The sequence below is a fragment of the Miniopterus schreibersii genome (genome assembly GCF_964146895.1).
Source record: "Miniopterus schreibersii genome assembly, chromosome: 2".
Taxonomy (NCBI): Eukaryota; Metazoa; Chordata; class Mammalia; order Chiroptera; family Miniopteridae; genus Miniopterus; species Miniopterus schreibersii.
Window position 1 is genome coordinate 86,161,139 of NC_138102.1, and position 24,389 is coordinate 86,185,527.

General features: G+C 33.4%; 1 protein-coding gene across 1 annotated transcript in view; it reads left to right on the forward strand.

The window, feature by feature from the left end:
- The window catches only part of NBEA (neurobeachin), an 817,699-nt gene that overhangs the window by 149,250 nt on the left and 644,060 nt on the right, over positions 1–24,389 (forward strand). The window contains exon 11 of the mRNA XM_081128332.1: positions 23,747–23,855. Coding sequence (XP_080984458.1) covers positions 23,747–23,855 — 109 coding nt within the window. The remainder of the gene's footprint in view (positions 1–23,746; positions 23,856–24,389) is intronic.

Here is a 24,389-nt window from a genome sequence, read left to right on the forward strand (position 1 = left end):
GGCACTATTCCTGAAAGACTGACTCCATAGCCCTCACTGGAAATCACTGTGGACAACACTGAGAGTCAGTTTTGCCAGCTGTGGAATAATTTTAATAATACCAACTTTATTTTATTGTGGTGTGAATTAAAGGAAGAGAGTATATATAAAGTTTCATAGTGTTTGGTATATAGTAGGCATTCAATAAGTTTTCTTTCCTCAATAACTATTGATAGTCTGTTGATGTGATGCAATCTTGTATTACTAAAATTTATTTTAATCCTGATAAGTTATATAAATAAAAAATGAATTTCAAGTGATAATTTAAATAAATTCTCGGAAGTATATAAATATTTTTCTCAGAAAAGTCGTTTTCTTTATTATGAGAACTGTGGTTTGATAGACTGCCTGATGGAATATAAGAAATAAAAATTTTTTCCCTGTCCCATGTGTTCAGTGGTTAGAGCATAAGACTGTGCACCAAAGGGTCGTGTGTTTCATTCCTGGTCAAGGGTGTGTACCTGGGTTACAGGTTAGCTCCCAAGCCCTGGTCTCCAATCCGTGCATCTCTCTCACATTGATGTTTCTCTCTCTATTCCCCTGCCTTCTCCTTTCTCTTCCACTCTCTCTCTGGGGAAAAAAAAAAAAAAAAAAAAAAAATTATAGTATCCCATAATGCATTGATGTTAATGATTCTGTCATTGAGAATACTCTTGTAATATGAACATTATTGACTTATTAATTTGTTTAGTGAACTTAAATCAAGACTTTTTCCCAAAACCTATCTTCCTAACCAAAGTTATTACAGTAATTATCTTGAATATAATAGCCTTCTTCATAATTAAGTAGCCCCCTTAATAATTAAAGATTTCATTGTAAAGTCTTAATTAGCACTAGTTATATGTAAACCAGCAAAATTACGTGAAAATTTCAACATTTCAGTGTCTAACTACCTAAAACAGATTTCTTCTTAAACTTCACTGTGACATAAAAATCTTTTGTCTGGCTATGTTTCCTGAATTTTTGTTCAAGGAGAAGTGCCTATTATACATATAATGTCAAAATTTTATTATCTGCATTTAGACCAACTACCATAAAAAATGAAATGTGATCACTTTCAGTAAGCAACATACGTGAGATCAATACTTGTTTGTAATGGTTGTTTTTCTTGTAGAGGCTGTTGTTTACATATATATATATATAAGATAATTATTATTTCAGTTTCCAAAAGTAATTAAATATTTTTGGCTATATACCTACCAATCATACCACTCTTTTTTATAGTTTTCAGAAATGTACATCTGTCACTTCTTAATATATATATTTGCTAGTTTGCCTTTTTTGTACAGATTACTAAATTAGTAATGAAAATATTCTTTGACATGAAACAGACACAAAATTGCCTTTGAAGTAATGTGATGTTACTATTATCAGAGGAGAAATACAAATAATAATTTGTGTAGTGAGATTTAATGAGGGTAAAATGGAACTTATGTTGAATTCACTGTGCAAATTAATTTGTAAGGAGTAAAAAATAAAGTCCATTAAGCATTCTGCCTGAAACATAGATAAATTTTAATATGATGTTCAAGTTGTTCTCTCTTCTTTATCAAGCAAGTCCTTTTTACTCCAAGAATTCTGCACAGAAGCTATATAATAATAAAGTTTATAGTACTTCTATAATTTAAAGTGTTTTTCATAAGTAATTGCTCTTCTATAATAATTCTTTCATAAAAAGTTTCCTTTAAATTTAGTGAAATCCATTTTAATGCTATGTGTTACTTTGTGCTGTTTTAGTTTGCAACACATAATCTTTAATGAACTTGTTCCCTTCATTTTCCTCTAGTTTGCATATCCATATCCTCTGTCATTCAATATATCAATCTTATCTTGTTACAGAAGATATTGTTATTTTATTCATGGAATAGTATTCATTTCTTTTGACTTTCCTATGTCTTTAAAATCTTTTTGAAAATAAGTAAGATAAATTGCTTTATTTTAATTTTATGATAATACTGTCTAAAACTAAAATTAGTATTATTTGCTTTTACAAAGAATATTTTCATATGCCTGAATATTTATGATTTAACCTCAAAAGCTCAGAACATTTTTAATGGACAAGTGGGTATAATACTAAGAGTCTCCCAAGTGCTTAGGCTCTTTTCCTTTTCTCTCTTCTGGACGTGATGACCATTATGTGCAGTGAGTGCAATCTATAAGAAAAGAATTAACAGGACATCATTAGAAGATTGTAGTTAACTTAGTTTGGGATTTTATTGGCTTTTATTTTAATTTGTTTCTAGGTTCATGGTCTTGTTATCTGGCTGACAGCTTCCAAAGCTTTTCCACTAGTTGCCTTCTATTTAGGCTTCTTTACCCAAACCATGTGAAAAGTATCTCAAACTCAGTATGCCACAAATAAAAACTCATTGCCTTATCCTCTGAACACTTTCTCTTTGTTTTTAACTTTTATACTGTTTAACATTATTTTATTTTTGTTAAAACCTTTATTTTTTAGAGCAGTTTTATATTTACAATAAAATTTTACAGAGATCTACCATATACTCTGTTTCCCCACACATACATACCCAATATCACTCACCAGAATTGTACTTTTCAATCAAGGATGATACATCATAATCACTGAAAGTTTATAGTTGATCTTAGAGTTCACTCTTGGTGTTGTGCATTCTATGGGTTTTGACAAAAGTCTAATGACATATATTGATCATTATATTACAACAAGTATTTTCACTGTCCTAAAAATCTTTTGAGCTTTGTCTCTTCATCCCACTCCCTGAAACTACTGATCTTTTAATTGTCTCCATATTTTTGCCTTTTCCAAAGTGTAATATAGTTGAAATCATACCGTATGCAGCCTTTTCAGATTTTCTTTCATTAGTAATATACAGTTAAGATTCTTTTATGTCTTTTCATGGCATGATACCTCATTTCTTTTTAGCACTGAGTATTGCATTTACTGGATGTAACACAGCTTATTTATTCATTCACCTACTGAAGGACATGGTTGCTTCCAAATTTTGGCAATTATGAATAACGGTGCTATAAACATTTATGTGCACGTTTTGTGGAGATACAAGTTTCCAGCTTCTTTGGGCAGATACCAGGGAGCATGATTGCTGGATTGTGTGGTAAAAGATGTTTAGTTTTGTAAGAAACCTTCAAATTGTCTTCTAAAGTGGTTGTACTATTTTGCATTCTCACCAGCAATGAATGAGAATTTCTGTTGCTTCAATTTTGCACCAGCATTTGGTGGTGTCAGCTTTCTGGTATTTAGTCATTCTAATAGGTGTATACTGGTATCTAATTTTAATTTGCATTTCATTGGTGACATAAAATGTGAAATATCTTTTCATATCCTTTTTTTGTCATCTGTATATCTTTGGTGAGGTGTTTGTTAAGGTCTTTGCCACATTTTTATTATTATCTTTTTTATATTATTTTAATTGATTTTAGAGAGACAGGGAGGGAGAGAGAGAAACACTGATGAAAGAGAAACATCGATCTGCTGCCTCCTGCATGCACCCTACTGGGGATCAAGCCTACAACCTGAGCATGCACTCTGCTGGAAATTGAACCTGCGACCTCTCAGTGCAAGGAATGGTGCTCGACCAACTGAGCCACACTGGCTAGGGCATTTGGCACATTTTTTAATCTGGTTATCTTTTTACTTATTGTTCAACTCTAAGAGTTCTTTGTATATTTTTGAATAATAGTCCTTTATCAGATGAATCTTTTGCATGTATTTTCTCCTAGTTTGTGGCTTGTCTTTTAATCCTTTTAGGTATTGTCTTTCTCAGAGCATAACCTTTCATTTTAATGAAGTCTAACTCATCAATTATTTTATGGATTGTGGCTTTGGTGTTTTATCTAAAAAGTCATCAGCACACTAAAAGTCACCTAGAGTTTCTCTTACATTATTTTCTAGGAGTGTTTAGTTTTGCATTTTACATTTAGGTTAGTGATTCATTTTAAGTAACATTTTATGAAGGCATAAGGTTCATTTCTAGATTCACTTTTTATATATGGTTGTCCAGTTTTTTCAACATCATTTGTTGAAGAGACTATCTTTGCTCCATTGTATTACCTGTGCTCATTTGTCACAGATCAGTTAACTATATTTATAGAGCTGGTAGCATCATTCTTCCAACGTTATTCTCCTTCAGTATTATGTTGGCTATTCCTTTTTTTCCCTTTTAGTTCTCCATATAAACTTTAGAATAAGTTTGTCAATATCCATAAAATAACTTAGGGGATTTTTATTGGTATTGCACTGAACTGAAGATCAAGTTGGGAACTGACGTCTTGACAGTATTTAGTACTACTATCCATGAACATGAAATAGCTCTTCATTTATTTGTTTCATCTTTGATTTTGTTATTGAGAGTTTTGTAGTTTTCCTCATATATAGATCTTGCATATGTTTTATTACATTTATAACTAAATATTTCACTTTGGGGTGCTTATCTAATTTTTATTGTGTTAATTCCAAATCCCACTTCTTCACTGTTGGTATATAGGAAAGCAGTTGAGTTATTTTGTATTAACTTTGTATCCTTCAAACTTGCTATAAATTGTTTATTAGTTCCTTGAGATTTTTTGTTGATTCTTTCAGTTTTCTATATAGACAATAATGCCATCTGTGAACAAAGAGTTTTATGTCTTTCTTTTCCAATCTGAACATATTTTGTTTTATTTTCTTCTCTTACCAATTTAGCAAGAACTTCCAGTACAGTGTTGAAAAGGAGTAGGGAAAGGGACAGCCTAGCCTTGTATACAATCTTAGTGGGAAGGCTGGAGTTTTTCATCAAGTATGATGTTAGCTGTAGAAAATGGTTCTCTTCCTAGTTTGAGACTTTTTGTTTGTTTATTTGTTTTTACTACAAATCTTTGGTGGATGGTGTCAAAGGTTTCAAATGCTTTTTCTGCACCTATTTATATGAGCATTTAATTTTTTTAACCTGTTGATATGATTGAATACCTTAATTGATTTTCAAGTCTTGAACCAGTCTTATATATCTTGGATAAATCCCACTTGGTTGTTGTGCATAATTATATTTATACATTTTTGGATTCAGTTTGCTAATATTTTACTGCAGATTTTAGCATCTATGTTCATAGAAGATATTGGTTTATAGTTTTCTTTCTTCTAATGTATTTTCCTGGTTTTGGCATTAGAATGATGCTGGCCTCGTAGAATGAGTTAGGAAATAGTTCCTCTGCTTCTACCCTCTTAAGAAAACTGTGGAAAATTGCCATATTTTTTTAAGTGTTTGATAGAATTCACCAGTGAACCTGTTGCATTCTGTTTTGGTAAATTTTTAAGTTATTATTGTTTCTTTAATAGTTATAGGTCTACCCAGAATGTCTGTTTATTCTTGTGTGAGTTTTGGCAGATTGTTTCTTTTAAGGAATTGGTCCTTTCATCTAGGTTGTGCAACCTAGGGGCATAGGGTTATTCTTAGTATTTCTTTATTATCATTTTCCATGGGTTCTGTAGTTATACCCTGTGTTTCATTTTTGATATTAGTATTTTGTGTCCACATTTTATTTTTCTTAGTTTGGCTAGGGGCTTATTAATTTTATTGACCTTTTCAAAAAATCAGCTTTTGGTTCTATTGATTTCCTCTTTTCAATTTCTTTCATTTTTATTCTAAAAATTTATTTTATTTTTCTTTTTAAAAAGAAATTTAAATTAGTTTTTTAAATTCTAATTGTTATTATTTTTTCTCCTTGCTTTGGATTGAATTACTTTTTTTCTAGTTTCCTAAGATAGAAACTTATATTACTGATTTTAGACCTTTCTTCTGTTCTATAGAGTATAGAGATATGAGCACCCAATACCCCTGTATGGAGTGGTAGTTTTCCACATACCTCCAAGCAGTTCTCTGTTATACCACCTTTTTGTCCTACAGTTCTCACACTATTTGCATGTACATAGTGTCAGATTTCACAGGTTAAGGGCTCAGTCACACAAGACTGCTCCTCTCCCCACACATACATTTTATATGCTAGTTGCAAGCCAGGCTATGGCCTGTGCTTCTGACTGACTATAAATTTGCAGTTCCAACAACACTCTAGTTGGACTTCAGATATAAATAGTAAGTTCAGGTTGTTACCTGTATTTCTTAGCAACTGGCTATAAATCAGAGGTTCTCACAACCCCCTTCTTGGGTTTGATTAATTTGCTAGAGTGGCTCACATAGCTCAGAGAAATATTTTACTTACAGGATTCCTGGTTTACTTTAAAAGTATATGATAAAGGATGCTGATGAATACCCAAATGGAAGAGATTCATAGGGCAACGTATGGAAAAAGTTCCTGGAGTTTTAGTGCCCTTTCCAGGCCTGCCACTCTCCCAGCACCTCCACATGTTCACTAGCCCAGAATTTCTCTGAACCCTTTCCTTTTGGGTTTTTATGGAGGCTTCATTCCATAGGTATGAGTGATTAAATTATTGCCCATTGGTGATTAAATTCAATCTCCAGTTTTTCCTCCCTGGAGGTTGGGGAGGGTGGTGGGGTCGGAAAGTTCCAACACACTAACCATATGGTTGGCATCACTAACAGGTAAGTCCTATTCTTAGATGAGTTCCAAAATTCACCGCATTAACATAATTAAAGACAGCTTTAATTGCGCTGACCACTTAGAAAATTTCAAGGATTTTAGGAGCTCTGTTTCAGAAATTGGGAAGAAGACCAAATATATATTTATTATAAATCACAATATCATATCACATGTTATAAATTTACCTGTATGTATTGCTTTAATTTCATTCTACAAGTTTGATAAGTTGTGCTTTCATTTTCATTTTATTCAAAATAGTTTTAATATTTCTTGTGATTTTTTTTGACCCATGTGTTATTTAGAAGTGTGCTGTTTAATCTCAAGAAATTACGGTATTTTTGTAGTTATCTTTCTGTTATTTCTAGTTAATCCCACTGTGATCTGAGTGTAGAAATTGTATGATTTCTGTTTTTTAAATTTGTAAGGTGTGATTTGTGACCCAAAAGGCGGTCTGTCTTAGTGAATGTTTCATGTGAGCTTGAGAGAAATGCCTATGTTACTGTTGTTGGATGAAGTAGTGTATAGATGTCAATTATCTCCAGTGGTTTGTTGGTATTGTTGAGTTCAACTATATCCTGATTTTCTGCCTACTGTATTTCTCTATTCTTAGAGAGGGGTGTTGAAGTCTCTATCATAGTGGGTTCATCTCTTTCTCCTTGCACTTAGCAGCTTTTGCATCATCTAGTTTGATGCTCTGTTGTTACTCACACCTTAAGAATTCTTATGTTTTTTGGAAAGTTGACCCTTTTATCATTATGCAATGCCATTCTTAATCTGTGTTAACTTTCCTTGATTTGAAGACTGCTCTGTCTGAAAGTAATATAAATACTACTTTCTTTTGATTAGTGTTATCATGGTATATTTTTCTCCATCCATTTACTTTTAATCCATAAGTGTCTTTATTTTTAAAGTGGATTTCTTTTAGACAACATTGGTGGATTGGTGTTTTTATCCACTCTGACAATTTCTGCCTTTTAATTGGTGCATTTAGACACTGACATTCAAAAAAATTATTGATATAGTTGGATTAATACTTACCTTATTTGTTACTGTTTTCCATTTGTTACATTGCTCTTTGTTTCTGTTTTTGTATTGTGCTTTATTTCTGGTTGTTGTGATTTTAATTGTTCATTTTATATAATTCAGTTTTATCTACATTTTGACATATCAGTTATGCGTTGTTGTTTTTTAACTTTTTTAGTGATAGCTATAGAGTTTGCAACTACTTCAAGTCTGCTATCAAATATCACTATACCACTTGTTGAGTAGTTTGAGTACTTTATAAAAATTATTTATTTTGTTCCTTGTATCATTGCTCATTCATTTTACTTATATATAAAGCGTACATAAGTGTATTAATGTGTGTATTAGTATTTTGAACAAACTGTTTTCAGATTACTTTAGATTGAAAAAGAAAAGTTTTTATTACTCTTTCTTCAGTGGTTTTTCTTTATGTAGATCCAAGTTTCTGTCCTGTATTATTTTCCTTCTCTTTAAATAATTTCTGTTAACATTTTTACACAAGACTTCTTTATTTCTCCTTCACTTTTGAAGAATTATTTTGCAGGGTACAGAAGTTGAGATTGGTGGTTTTTTTTCTCTCAAAGCTTTAAATATTTCACTCCGTTCCCTTCTTGCTTGCATGATTTCTGAGAAAAAGTTGAATGTCATTTTTGTTTTTCCTATATGTAAGCTGTTTTTTCCTTCTGGCGTCTTTCAGTAATTGTTCTTTCTTTGATTTTCTATATTTTGAAAAAGATATGCATAGGTGTAGTTTTCTCCTTTCCTTCTTTTTTTAATTTTTTTAATTAGGATTTCCATCTCTCTGTTTACATTGGCCATCAGTTCTTTTTACTTTAAATTTTTTTTTTCATTCAAAATATTACAGATGTCTCCTTTTTCTCATTGACTCCTCCTACCCTGCACCCACTCCCTGCCCCAGGCCTCCACAACACTATTGTCTGTGTCCATGGGTTATGCATATATGCATATCCCACCCACTCCCACCTACCTTCCCTCTGAGATTCCTCAGTCTATTCCGTGCTTCTGTGTCACTGAATCGATTTTGTTCATCATATTATTGTACTTACATTCCACTTAGAAGTGAGACCATATGACATTTATCTTTCCCTGCCTAGCTTCTTTCGCTTAGCATAATATTGTCCAAGTCCATCCATACTATCCCAAAGAATAGAAGATCCTTCTTCTTTACAGCTGCGTAGTATTCCATGGTATAAATGTCCCACAGCTTTTTTACCCACTCATCTACTGATGGGCACTTGGGCTGTTTCCACATCTTAGCTATTGCAAATGGTGCTACTTTGAACATAGGCGTGCATATAATCTTTCTCATTAATGTATCAAGATTCTTAGGATATATTCCTAGAAGTGGGGTCACTGGATCAAAAGGCAGTTCCATTTTTAATTTTTTGAGGAAACTCCATAATGTTTTCCATAGTGATTGCACCAGTCCACATTCCCACCAGCAGTGTACCAGGGTTCCCCTTTCTCCACATCCTCGTCAGCATGTGTCATTTGTTGATTTGTTGATGGTAGCCATTCTGACAGGTGTGAAACATCTCACTGTAGTTTTAAATTGCATCTCCTTGATGATTGTGATTTTGAGCATTTTTTCATATGTCTCTTGGCCATCTGTATGTCCTCTTTGGAAAAGTATCTATTCAAGTCCTTTGCCTGTTTTTTAATTGGAATGTTTGTCTTGCACATGTTGAGTTGTATGAGTTCTTTGTACACTTTGGAAATTAGCCTGTTAAGAGTTGCACCCTTGGCAAGTATGTTCTACCATACCATGGGATTTCTTTGCATTTTGAGGCTGATTTATTTTGCTGTGCAGAAGCTTTTTAGTTTGATGTAGTCCCATATGTTTATTTTTCCTTTTGTTTCTTTTGCCCTAGGAAATGTATTGGTGAAAATTCCACTATGTGAGATGTGTTTGACTTTACTTCCTATGTTTTCTCCCAGGATTTTGATGGTTATGCAACTTACATTTAAGTCTTTTATACATTTTAAGTTTTTCTCGTGTAGGGAATAACTTGGTGATATAGTTTCATTTATTTGCATGTACCTGTCCAATTTTCCAAACACCATTTATTGAAGGGACTGTCTTCATTCCAATTTATGCTCTTGCCTCCTTTGTCAAATATTAACTGACCATAATGGCATGGGTCTATTTCTGAGGTCTCTGTTCTGTTACATTGATCTATATGTCTGTTTTTGTGCCAATACCGGGCTATTTTGATTACAATAGCTTTGTAGTATAGTTTGATGTCTGGTAAAGTGTTCCCTCCAACTCTTTTTTCTTTATCAAGATTGCTGTAGCTCTTTGGGGTCTTTTCCTTTTCCATATACATTTTTAGAATATTTTTTAGCCCTGTGAAATCTACTCTTCATATTTTAATGGGAATTGCATTGAATCTGTAGATTGCTTTGGGTAGTATGAACATTTAATGTTATTAATTCTTCCAATCCATGAACATGGTATATTCTTCCATTTGTTTATATCATCCTCTGTTTCTTTTTTCAATGTCCTGTCATTTTGTGAGTACATGTTTTTACAGTCTTGGTTAAGTTTATTCCTACTTAGCATATTTTCCTAGTTACACTGGTCAATGGTACTTTTAGTTTCTTTTTCTGAGAGTTCATTGATGGTGTATAAAAATACCATCGATTTTTGGATGTTAATTTTGTCACTAGCTACCTTGCCAAATACATTTATCAAATCTAGTAGTGCTTTAGTGGAATCTTTAGGATTTTCTAAGTACAGTATCATGTCATCTGCAAATAATCAGTTTTACTTCCTCCTTTCCAATTGGATTCCTTTTATGTTTTCTTCCTCTCTGATGGGTGTCGCAGGGACTTCCAGTACTATGTTGAATTAAGTGTGGTAAATTCCCAGTTGGTCGTGGCTCAGTGGATGAGCATCTACCTTGGTTCTGGGAGATAGTGGTGCAAATCCCAGTCAGGGCACATGCCCAGGTTGAGGGCTTGATCCCCAGCAGAGGGCGTGCAGGAGGGAGCCCATCGATGAAGACTGTCTCATCATTGATGTTTCTCTCTCTCTACCTCTCCCTTCCTCTCTCTGAAATCAATAAAGATATATTTATTTAAAAAAAAAAAAAAAGAGTGGAAAAAGCAGACAACCCTGTCTTGTTCTCATTTTTAAGGGAAATGATTTTAGTTTTTGAACATTGAGTATGATGGTGGCTATAGGTTTTTCGTATATGGCCTTTATTATGTTGAGGTATGTTCCCCCTATTCCCACTTTGCTGAGATCTTTTATCAAAAATAAGTGCTCGATTTTGTCCCATGCTTTTTCTGCATCTGTTGATATTATATGATTTTGTCCTTCATTTTGTTTATGTAATGTATCATATCTATTGATTTGTGAATATTATACCAGCCTTCCTGAATAAATCTAACTTGGTCATGGTATATGATCTTTTTAAAGTATTGTAAAGCATTGCTGGATCCTGTTTGCTAGTATTTTGTTGAGGATTTTAGCGTCTATGTTCAGCAGGGGTATTGGCCTGTAATTTTCTTTCTTTGTAGTGTCTTTTTCTGGTTTTCGGATTAGGATGGTGTTTGCCTCATAAAAAGAGCTTGGGAGTTGTCCCTCCTCTTAAATTTTCTGGAAGATTTTGAGGAGGATGGGTGTTAATTCCTTTTTGAATCTCTGGTAAAACTGGCCTGTAAATCCATCTTGTTCAGGACTTGTGTTTGCTTGGAGTTTTTTGATTACTGTTTCAATTTCTTTAGTTTTTATCAGCCTATTCCGGTTTTCTGGTTCTTCCGGATTCAGCTTTGGAAGATTGTATGCTTCTAGGAACTTGTCCATTTCACCCATGTTGTCCAGTTTGTTGGCATGTGGTGGCTCAGAATATTGTTTGATAATCCCTTGTATTGCTGTTGGTGCAGTTGTTATATCTCCTGTATCATTTATAATTGTATTTATTTGGGCCCTCCCTCTTTGTTTCTTGGTGAGTCTGGCTAAAGGTTCATCAGTCTTATCTTTTCAAGGAACCAGCTCTTGTTTTTTTTTATTTGTTCATCATGTTTTTTTAGTCTCTATGTCAATAATTTCTACTGTGATCTTTGTTTCCTTCCTTCTCCTTCCTCAGGGCTTTTCTTGCTGCTTTCTTTCCAATATTTTTATTGCTGTGTTAGATGGTTTACTAGCGCTTATTCTTGTTTCTTGAAGTATGCCTGCAGTGCTATGAACTTTCCCCTCAGGACTGCTTTTGCTGTGTCCCATAGATTTTGGGTTGTTGTCTGTTCATTCTTGTTTTTTTTTCAGGGAATTTTTGATTTCTTCTTTGATCTCATTGGTAACCCATTCATTGTTTAATAACATGCTATTTAGGCTCCATATGTTTGAATATTTTTGAGTTTTTTTATATTGGTTGATTTCTAGTTTCATGGCGTTGTGATCCGAGAAGATGCTTGATATGATTTCAATCTTCTTATACTGGTAGAGACTTGCCTTGTACCCTGACATGTGGTCTATTTTTGAGAATGTGCCATGTGCACTTGAGAAGAATATAATGTGTATTCTGCTGCTTTGGGATGAAATGTTCTTTAAATGTTAATTAAATCCATTAGATATAGTGTGTCATTTGAGGTCTATGTTTCCCTGTTGATTTTTTGTCTTGATGATCTGTCCAATGATGGCAGTGGGGTGTTAAAATTCCCCACTATGATTGTGTTGCTGTTGATCTCCATCTTAAAGTCCACTAATTTTTTTTTTTTTTTTTATGTACTCAAGTGCTCCTATATTTTGTGCATATATATTTATAAGGGTTTTTTCCTCCTGTTAGATCTATGTTTTTCTGTATTATGTAGTGACCATATTTGTCTCTTGTTATGGTCTTTATTTTGAAGTCTATTTTGTCAGAAATAAGTATTGCTACTTTATCTTGTTTTTCCTTTCCATTTGCATGGAATATTTTTTTCCATTTCTCAGATGGGTCTCTTGTAGACAGCATATATATGGGGCCTGTTTTCTTATCCATTCACCTATGCTATGTCTTTTGATTGTAGTATTTAATCTGTTTACATTTAAGGTTATTTATGATATATACTTATTGAATGTCATTTTTTCCCCCTTCATGCTAATTTACCTTTTTGTCAATATTCCTTCTTCTTAAAGCAGTCCTTTTAGCATTTCTTGTGTTGCTGGTTTGAAGGTACTAATCTTTAGCCTTCTTTTGTCTGGTAAGCTCTTTATTTCACCTTCAATTTTAATTGATAGCCCTGCTGGATAAAGCAGTCTTGGTTGAAGTTTCTTGCTTTTCATTACTTTCACAACTTTATGCCGTTCCCTTCTGGCCTGAAGTGTTTCTGTGTAGAAATCTGCTGTCAGCCTTATGGGGGTTCCCTTGTAACTCACTGATTGTCTCTCTCTTGTAGCCCTTAATATTCTGCTTGTCCTTAACATTTGCCATTTTAATTATGTGTCTGGGAGTGGATCTCTTTAGTGTCCTCTTGTTCGGAACTCTCAGTGCTTCCTGAACTTACGTGGCTTTCTCTATCGCCAGAATAGGAAAGTTTTCTGTCATTATTCTTTCCACCAAGTTCTCTATCCCTTGCTCTCTTTCCTCCCTCTTTGATACGCTTGTGATGTTAATGTTTCGCTTCATGTTGTCTGAGTTTCTTTAAACTGTCTTCATGCTTTTCAAGTGTTTTGTTGTTGTTAGTTTTTTTTGCTGCTCTGAATGAGTGGCTTTTTCTACTTTATCTTCTAATTCACTTTGATGCTCTGCTTCATTGAGCCTACATTTAATTCCTTCCAGTGTATTCTTGATATCAAATATAGTATTCTTCATTTCTGCCTGGTTCTTATTTATAATATCCATATGTTTTTTTCATGCTGATTTAGCTTTCATTAAGTTCCTGGACCTTCCCATTAAGTGTCTTGTGGTTCTCATGAATTTCCTTGAGCATCTTTATAACCATTGCTCTGAACTCTATTTCGGATAGCTTTCTTATTCACCTCCATCTCATCAAGATCTTTTTCTGGTGATTTTTCCTTTTCTTTAGTTTGGGTCTTTTTTTTTTTTTTTTTTGGTCTCCCAATTTTAATGCCTCTTATTGTTTAATATCTGTATATTAGATGTATTTGCTTTCCCCAGTCTTGCGGTGTGGGGTTTTTGTAGTGCATGTCCAGTGGGTCCCAGAGGTGTGTTTTTCTTATACTTCTGAGCTGTATGCTGTAAGCATTTCCCTTTTGTGGGTTCTTTGAGCTCCCCTGATGTCATTGGATCTAAATTGTTGTTAAACTGTTCATGGGTGGACCTTCCTCTTAGGTGGGCTAACTGTGAGGATCAGCCACAACCAGATTGTGTGAGCTGTTGTACAGGTGCTGACAGGGCAAAAGAAAACACAACCAAACTGCCAGAAATCTTACAGTAACTTACAAAACATCCTGACAGTCACAATGAAAACAACCCAAGAGAAAGTAGAATTGGGAAAGGGAAGTAAAAATGCAACTGCTATAGCAAAAAAGAGAGAAAAGGGTTGTTATTGCTAGTAGTATAAATAAAATAAAACAAAAAGTAAAAAATAGAGACGCTACTAGTTGATAAAAGGGGCATAGAAAAGATTCTGAAAGATGAGCAAGCAAAAAAATAAGGTTTGAGAGTAGAAATATGAAAATGGTTAAAAAAAAGAAAAAAGAAAAAGACACACTAAACAAAAAGACAGAAGGAGACTAAAAGGGGGAGAAAAAAAATTATGCCAATGGAACAAGAATAGTTAGAGAGGTTAAGTGAGGGCAGGGATGGAGGCCAGTAGGAGATATGGAAGGACAATAGAAAAAGACAATAAACTTATTGATTATAATGATAATATCCCAAGCATAAAGTGGGCAATATCAAGAAAATATTGATAATATAACAGCAAACAATTAAGAAAAAACAATCAAAACAAGACAAAACAAATTTTACAAAAATTAATTAAAAAATTAAAAACAAAAAAATGTAAAAATATTTTTATTTTTCTTTCCTGTTTTTCTTTTTTCTAAAAAGAAGAAAAAAAATCATTCAAGTGGATTTTGTCTGGGCAGCTTTTGTTGTCTGAGGCTCACTGCTTTGTATGCTGATTTTGGGTCTACTGGGAGGTACTTGCATGTCAACCAGTGTCAAGAGCTGTCTAGGTTTGGGTCTGGTGTCCTTATGTAGCTGGTTGGTCTGAGGCTCTCTGTGGACCACCTCCACCTGTCAGCTATTTTACCTCCTCCTTGTGGTTGCTGGTCTTTCTCCAGAGTCTTCTGAAGAGTCTTTAGGGTGCAGGCAGCCTAGTGTAGCTTGGGCTATTGCTCCTCTTCTTAGAGATTTTGCTGTCAGGCACTTGCCATTGGGAAGTTAGTCTCTGCTTCAAAACCAACTCCTCTGTTTCTACCAAATCCTCCAATTCTGGTTCCCCATACAATGGCCTGCTACAGGTTCAGATTGAGTTCCATCTGTTGCCTTTTTTATATGGGAAGTTTCAGTGGCCTGGCCTCAGTGGGTTTGATCCAAAGAGATTCTGGTGAGCATGTTGCCTACCCAGCTCCAAAAAAGGGTTTTAAGCTCTTCCTCCAGTTCCCAAACAATAGTCCTTGAGAGCCTTATTCATGTAATATTGTCCTATGAACTGTTCTCCCTTCCCCCTCAGGACTGTGCCCTGCAGGGGATATCTTGGGCTTCAGCTAGTTGTACCAGCCCCTTCCCTGTTGTGGATAGTGCTCCTAACCTGCTGGAGAGGTACATGTGCTCCACCCCACCTTTCCCAGATCTGGTTGGCTGATCTCACAGGGCACTCAGTTCAAATGATCTACACTGCAGACACAAATCCCAGTTTCTGCTTGTCTGTCTCCCCAATGCTTTCTGGTGTCCTACACAATGCCTCCCAGGAAAGCAGAGGTTCCCCGTAGGCTGCTGCTGAGTGCAGCCCTCTGGCCTCTTTCTATTCAGAAACCACACCCTGTGGACAGCCTTTCCTGAGGTCAGCACCTGAGGTGAAACTCTTCTACCCCAGCTGCCGCCATTAGGTGTGTTGTTTCACTGGGAAGTTGAGGTCCCCTCCTGGTAGACACTCTGTGTTGTACCCCTGGCTTTCTCTGCCCACCATGCACGGGCTCTCCTTCCCTTCTCCTCCATTCCAGGTTTGAGATCCCAGCTTTTGGATGCCAGTACACACTCCCAAGGGGAGGGAGCTTTGTAGCCTCTTAACCCTCGGGCCTTGCAGCCCAGCACTGGCTTCAGGGGGGACTCCCCTTTTCTATGCCCCCCTTCTCTTTCTAGACTCTATGATGTTTCTTCAGTGCTCCTTACTCAAAATATGTCCAGTCAGGTATATTTCCCTTATTTTCCCTATCTATCTACACAGTATTTTAGCTGTAACTCCAGTCCATGACTGGAAGCAAGGTCACACCGCTTCTTGTCAGAGTGCCGCCATCTTCCCTTCTCTTGCCCATTTGTTCTTTCATGTTATCTATTTTATAAACTGAGCCCTTAGCATATTAATTGTAGTTGTTTTAAATTCCAAGTCTGCTAATTCTAAACTCCCATCCTTGTCTGGGTTTTATTCTCAATTTGTATTTTTAAATTGTAATTTTTGCTTGTTGATACGCCATGTGATTTTTTTCTTGATAGTCAGCCACATTGTATCTGGAAATGGATTTGCTGTAAATAGGTCTTTCGACATCTGGTGGGGAGGAAGCACCCCATAGTCCCTATGACTACGTCTTTTAGTGATTCTGTGCCTATCAATTATGAACTTCAGTAGTGTTTTTCAGTTTTTTAAACCTCCTTAGCTTGAAGAAGATGATCAGAGTTGGCAGTAGTGGAGCATTTCCCTCCCCCACGTCCGTTAGGCTCTGAGACTACATCAGCAGGTTAGGCCTGGTTACCTAGTTTCTCCGGAGGGCAGGCCTTTTTAAAAATGGAGTGTTTCACAGTAGTTTATTTTCCTTCTCTCTGCTGGAAGCCCAGAGGATTTTCCTCTCTTATTAACTATGGAAACTTGGTCGAGTTCCTGAAGATAAATCTCACAGTAAATGTGGGATCCTCTCTATGACTGGGAAAGTTTATATACTCAGCTTCCAGCAATTTGTCAATTATAATTCAGGTTTTCCTACCTGGGCATTTGTTCCCAGGGAGGTTCCATGTGTATGTTTCTGCTCTGGTTTTCCATGACTCCCTGGAAGATTTTTGTCTGTTTCACTACCTTGAGGGCAGCCGTTTGCCCTGTTCCCCTTTCTTTTTGGATCTTAGAAGAGTTGTTGATTTTTCAGTCTGTTCAGCTTTATACCTGATAATGGTGGCTTCCAGGCTCCTTATGTTCAGAACTAGAAACCTCTCTGTTGCTTTTTTTTTTTTTTTTAAATCTCTCTTTTTTGCAGCCGGTTTGTCCTGGATGTGGTGAGAGTTATAGAAATACATAGCAGAGTGCAAATACTGAAGCCTTAGCATTTTGACAGCAGAATTGAAAAATGAAGCCTCAGAACTGGAAATTATCAAGGAACAATATGTGGAAGTAACTCCATAAAATATTTGAACTCAGCCCATTTGGAACGTCTGATCCCAATCAGAGACTCTAACCATTGCAAGCAATAAGGCAAGACAAAGAAACAAAAGTCATACAGATTGAAAGAAAAAATGGAACTATCTCTTTTAACTGATGACATGATTCTGCATAAAATTTAAATTAAGGAATTAATACAAACAAAATTTGAGCACTAGTAATCAAATTTAGAAAGTTTGCAAGATACAAGGTACTCACATAAAAATAAATTACATTTCTCGGTATTAACAATGAGTAGTAGGAAATCAAATTAAAAATACCTTTAACATTAGCTTAAAAATTTAAGTATTTTTAAATATAAGTGTTAAAAATATGTATATAGGATCTGTGTGCTGAAATCTACAAATTACTGATGAAAAAATCAAAGTCCTAAATATATGATGAGGCATATTGTATTCATACATAGGAAGATTCAACATAGTAAAGGCGTCATTAAATTGATCTATACATTTAACACAATCCCATTCAAATACCTGCCTGGCTTCGTTTGTTGATCTAGACAAGATGGTTTTAAAATTTATATTGAAAGTCAAAGTAACTAGGTTAGAGAAAATGATTTTGAAACAGAAAAAAGTTGGACGAATCATAATTATTTGCTTCTAAGATTCACTATAATGCTACGATAATGATGACAATGTGGTATGAGCAAAGTAATAGGCATATGTATCAGTGGAACAACACAGAGTTCAGAAATAGTCCCACACAAATATGGACAATTGATTTTTGGCAGAGGTGCAAAAGCAGTGTAAGAGAGGAAGGATAGTTGTTTGACAAAAAAATAACCTAGATCTAACCTTCACACCTTATAAAAAATTAATTCTAAATGTAAAATGTAGCACTATAGAAGTTTTAGAGAAAACACAGGGGAGAATCTTTGTAATCTAGGCTAGGCAAAGCCATTTTAGACACAACACCAAGAGCATAATGCATAAAAGAAAAAATTGAAAAATTTGACTTGCTCATTATCAAAGTTAACACTTTTTAGTCTGCAGAACATGCAGTGGGAAACAAAACATGCTACAAACTGGAGGAAGATGATAGAAAATCATTTATTTGACAGAGGATTTATATCAAGAATATATTAAATTCTCAAACCTAAGAAAATGTAAAATCTAATTTTTAAAAATGGACAAAAGACTTGAGCATACACTTCACCAAGGAGATATAAGAATGCCAAAATAGCACAAGAAAATATTTTCAGCATCATTAACCAATAGGGAAATATATATTAAAGCCACTGTGAGATAACAAGTACACACCCAGAAGAATGGCCATAGTTAAAAATACTCATTGTGTCAAGCACTGGCAAGGATGAAGAGCAACTGGGACATATTTCCGGTGGGATTTCCAAGTGTTACAGCTACTCTGGAAGTTTAGCAGTTTATTATAAAGTTAAATATACACTTATTTTATTATTCAGCCTTTTTACTCCTGGGATTGTGTTTATGAGAAATGAATGAAAACTCTGTTCACTCAGAAATCCTTATGTGAACCTTTATAGTAAGTATTCTCATTCACAATTGCTGTTAACTATATATAACTCAGATGTCTACAAACTGTTATCATCCATTCATACAATGGAATAATATTGAACAATTAAAAGTAATAAACTCTTGACGTATGCAACTACTTGGATGAATCCCAAAGGCGCAATATGTTGAGGTCAAGGACATACTCAGATTACATACTGTGTGATTCCATTTATATGAAATTCATGAAAAGTCATAAGTGTAGTGATGGATAAGAGATAAGTAGTTACCCAAGGTTGTGCGTGTTGGGAGAGTGTGACTATAAAGATGTAAAGGGATAGGATAAATGACTATTTTTGATGTGCCGTAACTGGTCTCTACCTTGATTTTGGTGGGATTATACAAATCTGTATATCTAACATTCTCAGAATTGTACATACACAAAAGAAATAAAGAAGTCAGTTTTACTGCATAGATAATTTTCAAAAGATATTTAATTATAAAAAGATTATAAAATTCCTGGGCATGCAGGGCGGGCAAAAGTAGGTTTACAGTTGTTTGTATGAAAAACAATACAATAATAAATAATAATACCAATAAAAAAACTCTGCATCTCTCATAGTCAGAACTGTAAGTCTACTTCTGCGACACCCTGTATGTACAGCCTAAGTATCAAATAATTATTATTTCAGCTTTCTGTATAATCAGCTGTTTAAACATTTATTTTCTTTATTTGGTATTTTCAGTACTTCTAAGGTATTTTTTTAATCCTGCTTCTGTTAAATAGGCTAGGAGCTTGGCTAAAAGTAGAGCCAGTGCCAGATAAAGCACTGATCAGTTGGCATCCCTGGTAGCATGCTTTGATTGTGAAGGGTATTAGAGTATGCATATATAGTTAATATCATGCATGTGTGATTATGACCTGTCTCTTTTTTCTTTGAAATTTTGAATTTCTTGAGGGTTAGGAAGTTTTATCATCAAATTTCTAAAGTATTCATATATCCCTGGGCTATGCATCATTACCATAGTGGTGTTGCCACTTGTTACATGTTCAGGAAAGTTTTCATAAAGCGAGTAGGGCATTTAGAGCATTGGAAGTGGCTGTTGGTCATTTGGAGTTAAATTGCAAACTGTTAGGCTTTGAGAGTTATTTCACTGTTTTTCTTATTTGACTGTGCAGATAAATGTATTTTACTTATTTTAGCATATATTTCCACTTGATTTCTGATATGATGAAAGTGACAGTTTGTGTATCGTAGGCAGGTAGGCAGAGGTCTTTTGAGATAGAATCTTCAGGAATATATTGTATAAAAGTGACTGCTAAATGTACCTAGAATTAGAAACTTTTGGTTTAGGCTTTCTTATTTTGAACCATGAAGGAATTTAACTCTTCTAACTTAATTGTGAGATTGTGTATGTGTGTGTGTGTGTTGCTGGAAATTGTGTTGAGTGTGAAATTATCTTGAGTATGGACTTGAGTTGGTTTCTTTTACAGTTTTATTCTTGCTATGATTACTCTCATCTCCAAAGAGTTTTGTAATGAAAAAAAAATAGCATAAAAACTATGATGTTAGATATTTTCTATAATTTTAATTATCTTTTTGCAAGATTTCATTGTATCTCAATACTAAATTAAGCTACCTAAGGCATGAAAATTTATGAAAAAGCCAAAAAATACCCCTGTCTTACTGGTACCTTAAATATTTTTAGAACTTAATCTACTTCTGAATTTATTCTGATAATTGCTTTTCTTGTAGTGTTTTTATTTTTAACAATTAAAAACATCTTTTTATAAAGTGAGGTGCTGAATCTCAGGGCGAATATAGAATATTTAATTTTAACATTATTAATTCCATTCTCCTTAATATATTTAAATAGCTCATCAAACTGAGGTACTTGCTTGTTTTTGTACAAAAGCAAATTGAAAGGTTAATTTCTGTATACTAAGAACTGCTTTTGAACTGAACTTAGGTTATCTATTTAATATTAATAATATCAGTTATAAATTAGGTCTATCTTTATGATATATTTTATCTTTATGTAATAAAGTACCTCAAATAATACAACTTGTTGATCACATCACATAAGTTAACTACATTACTTATTTAAAAAAATAAATAATGGAAAAATTAGAATAGATAAAGTAGTATTAAGATCAATTAAAAATCCGTACTTATATAAATTTTAATGGAACCTAAATATAGTAGCATTTTTTATTAGAAACAGAATTTAGTTATATTCATACATAGTTATTAAAATTTTCAGGTATTTGTGAGCCAAGACTGATATTTTTCTGTTTTGTTTTGTTTTTAATAGTATGGACCAGAAAGCTTTGGAGATTTTAATAAATATACTGTCATTAAATGTATTATTATACCATTTTCTTGAATTTTCCTAAGGTCTAGGCCTTTATAAGTATGACACTTGAAATAAATATTACTTCCTAATTTAATTGAGGCTTATTAAGAATTAGAAGATGGCAATTATTTTAAAGAAATGACCCTAAAGATTCTTAGTGTCATTTTCCTTAAAAGGAGACAGAATTAGAAACCCATAATTGTTTCTGAAGTGGAATTGCTACTTACAGAACATACGTTACAGTGTCTATTGAAAAGTTTAGCAATTTTCCCTTATGAGATAAAAATCAGAACACTTTTTATCTAACCAGTAAAAAATTCCTGTGAACATATGTTCCTAGGTATTGCTATACTTTTCAAAAGAATTTCCTTTGTTGTATACACTAGTTTTGGCTGACACAGATACTTGCTTTTGATTTATCCTATGTATTTAGATCCTCTACAGATGAACTGATGTGTCTAGACAGGAAGTGGTTTCTAGGAGATATAGGAATGGGCTGAAGTATCCTTTATATTTGCCTTTGTATCTAGGGGAGTTGGAAATAGGCAAGAATGGAGAGAAATTTTGTATGGCAGTACACAGAATTTTGCAAGTTTATTGTGAGCCCTGCAGCAATCCGATGCATTTTAGTTACTGGTAAGTTTGTTAAATTATGTTTGAAAATGTACCTCTTCGAAGATGGCCATCTATTTACTATTACGTCCACCATGCCAAATATACCTATTTTAAAGATTTTAAAAAGATACGGTATTGCTATTGCATTGGGTCTTAGGTATAAATTAATAATACCTTTGTTAGTGAATGAGGTTGACTTTTCAATTGTTGTCATAGTTAAAATGGAAGTGAAATTAATGTTATATGGATAACATAGTCATGTTAAGATTTTGGAAAAATAAAATTAATATTTCTGATTTTGTAATGAAACTCTACAGTGTTTAGAAGTCAGAGTTAATTCATTAGATGTTTGAGAAAGAGTTGTCTTTCTTACATAAAAGCATAAGAAAATCCATGGCATCCTTGTAATTTTATATGGCTCTACATAGGAGAGTGATTTATTGTAAGAAATACTTTTTTGCATTTTTTTATGGACCACAGGGATCATAGTGATGCTTTTCTAGTCTTTTTGGCAGTGCCGATGTTTAGGAACTCTAGTCATCTTTCTTCCTAAATCGCTAACTGAGGTGTAGGTTAAAGTTTCATGAAAAGACTAGGAAATTGTGTAATCTCTATGCTGTAGCTCTCTTCATTCTTTTCAAACATTTAGGCAGAAGTAGTATGTATAATAGTACTTAAGCAATTATTTGTGAAGTGGCTTTGACTATTGATACAATTCATTTAAAATGGACTTGATTACTTTTAATAGCTGTTCTTTTTAACAAAAACATTTTAAAAAAATCCCAAGGAATTCCTTGGTAGTTGTGTTTTTCTTGTAAATGTCTACCTTTGATTTTTAAGGACAAAGTAAAACAATAACATTGATTCGTAGTACTAGTTTGTTTCTGTGGTTTAAAGATACAGTGCCAAATAATGTAATTGAATTTTAATTTCCTGTAATGAAGTACTTTATTTTCAAATATATTATATTTTTCTAGCTGAAATATAATGTTAAACTATTGCTTTTTATAATAATGATAATTTTTGTTAATTATTTTTATGAGAATTTTTTTTTATTTGAACAAGTATGGCTACATTGTCAGAGTAAAGTGGTATCATTTTTATTGAAACCAAAAGAACTAGAATAACTCCAGGGAATAGAATAACTTTAGGTTATTTTGGGGCCTTAATAATTTTCAGGTTTTCCTCATCACCAGATTTTTTAAATTTTTTGTAGGAATGAGTACTTGTGTATTAAAATATATTTAGAAATTTGAGGCTTTACCCATTGTGTAAATATATATTATTTTAATAGCTGGTAAAGTCTGACTTATAGTCATTTATTGTTACAAACTATGGTAAACATATAACTAGAAATTCTATCATGTATGAATGCTTCTGGTTGAAATTGTTCTATATAACTTTGTGAAGTAATATGTTATCACAGCTTAATTCAATGCAATAATTTCTTTTTCTTTTGTTTCTTCATTCAGTTGCCATATCAAGTGTTTTATGTTTGTCTGGCACATATCTTCATGCACTTTTGTGTTAGTATATACATTGTGCTACTGTCACTTTTCATTTTATTATTACATAAATCTTTTATTTTCTCTGCTCTCATGAACTTTTCCCGAGGGCATATAAGGTCATAAGTAACGTTGTACAATTCTCTGGATATTTTATAAAAAATGTAAGTTATTTTTGAAAAATAGGTTTAAATGAAAAGCTTATTTAAAAAATTGGTGTGTTCTTCCAAAACAATCTTGTATACCTATTTAAAAATCTTTCAGATATCAGGTTCTTCAAATAAATATTATGATAAAGTATTTATTTAGATGAAGTAACATATTTGTGGGTGTGTTTCTTATGCTAGATTTACTTGAAGCAGGGAATTTATATGTGTTTCCGTAAACTTAAATGTTTTGCTTTGGAATATAAAAATTTCACACAGTTATGTGTTGATTTATGATATTTAATTTTAAATAGATAAAATTAGTTTCCTCATGCTTGTGAGAAAATATATTATTGCATAATTTAGAGTATAATAGTCATTGTCAGCAAAACATATTAGATTTGAATATGGTTATCTTTTGTCATAATAAAATACTGAAATTGAACACTGTTTGTAATCAACATTTGATGATGACATAATGAAATTATCTGTACTTTACATGCAGTGCTACTCTTTTGGCATTCCTGGTTGAACTCCTTAAAAGTTCAGTAGCCATGCAAGAACAGATGCTGGGTGGAAAAGGCTTTTTAGTCATTGGCTACTTACTTGAAAAGGTAAGTGATATATAATGGTGGTTTTATTGTGTAGCCGTCAAAGATGGACAACTGACAATCACTAATTAAACATTTTCTATAGTTTCCCTCTCCATAATATAAAAATGCTTGTGAATTCACCGGGTGAACTCACAAGCATTTTTATATTATGCACCTAGATGTAAGTGTAGACACTGAACTAACTTGGGTGTTCATTTATATAATGAAAAAGTTTATATAATGAAAAAATTCTGAGTGAAAATAGAAACTAAAAAAATTTTTTTCATCTGCTTTTCTTCAAAGTTATAAGTTTATTCTTCTTTCTTAATCATGGAAAACTGTTTTCCTATGTATAGAGTACTGAGGACTGCTTAGAAGATTTATGTTAAATTACATTTTACTTGAATGAGATACTATAAAATACCTTTGCTACATTACTGTGCAAGACAAGATCACTGTCAGGAACTACCCCTTAAATATACTTGTCATTTTAAAAAAAATATACTAGTCATTTATTTATTTTAAATATATATTTTTAAATATACTTGTAACTTA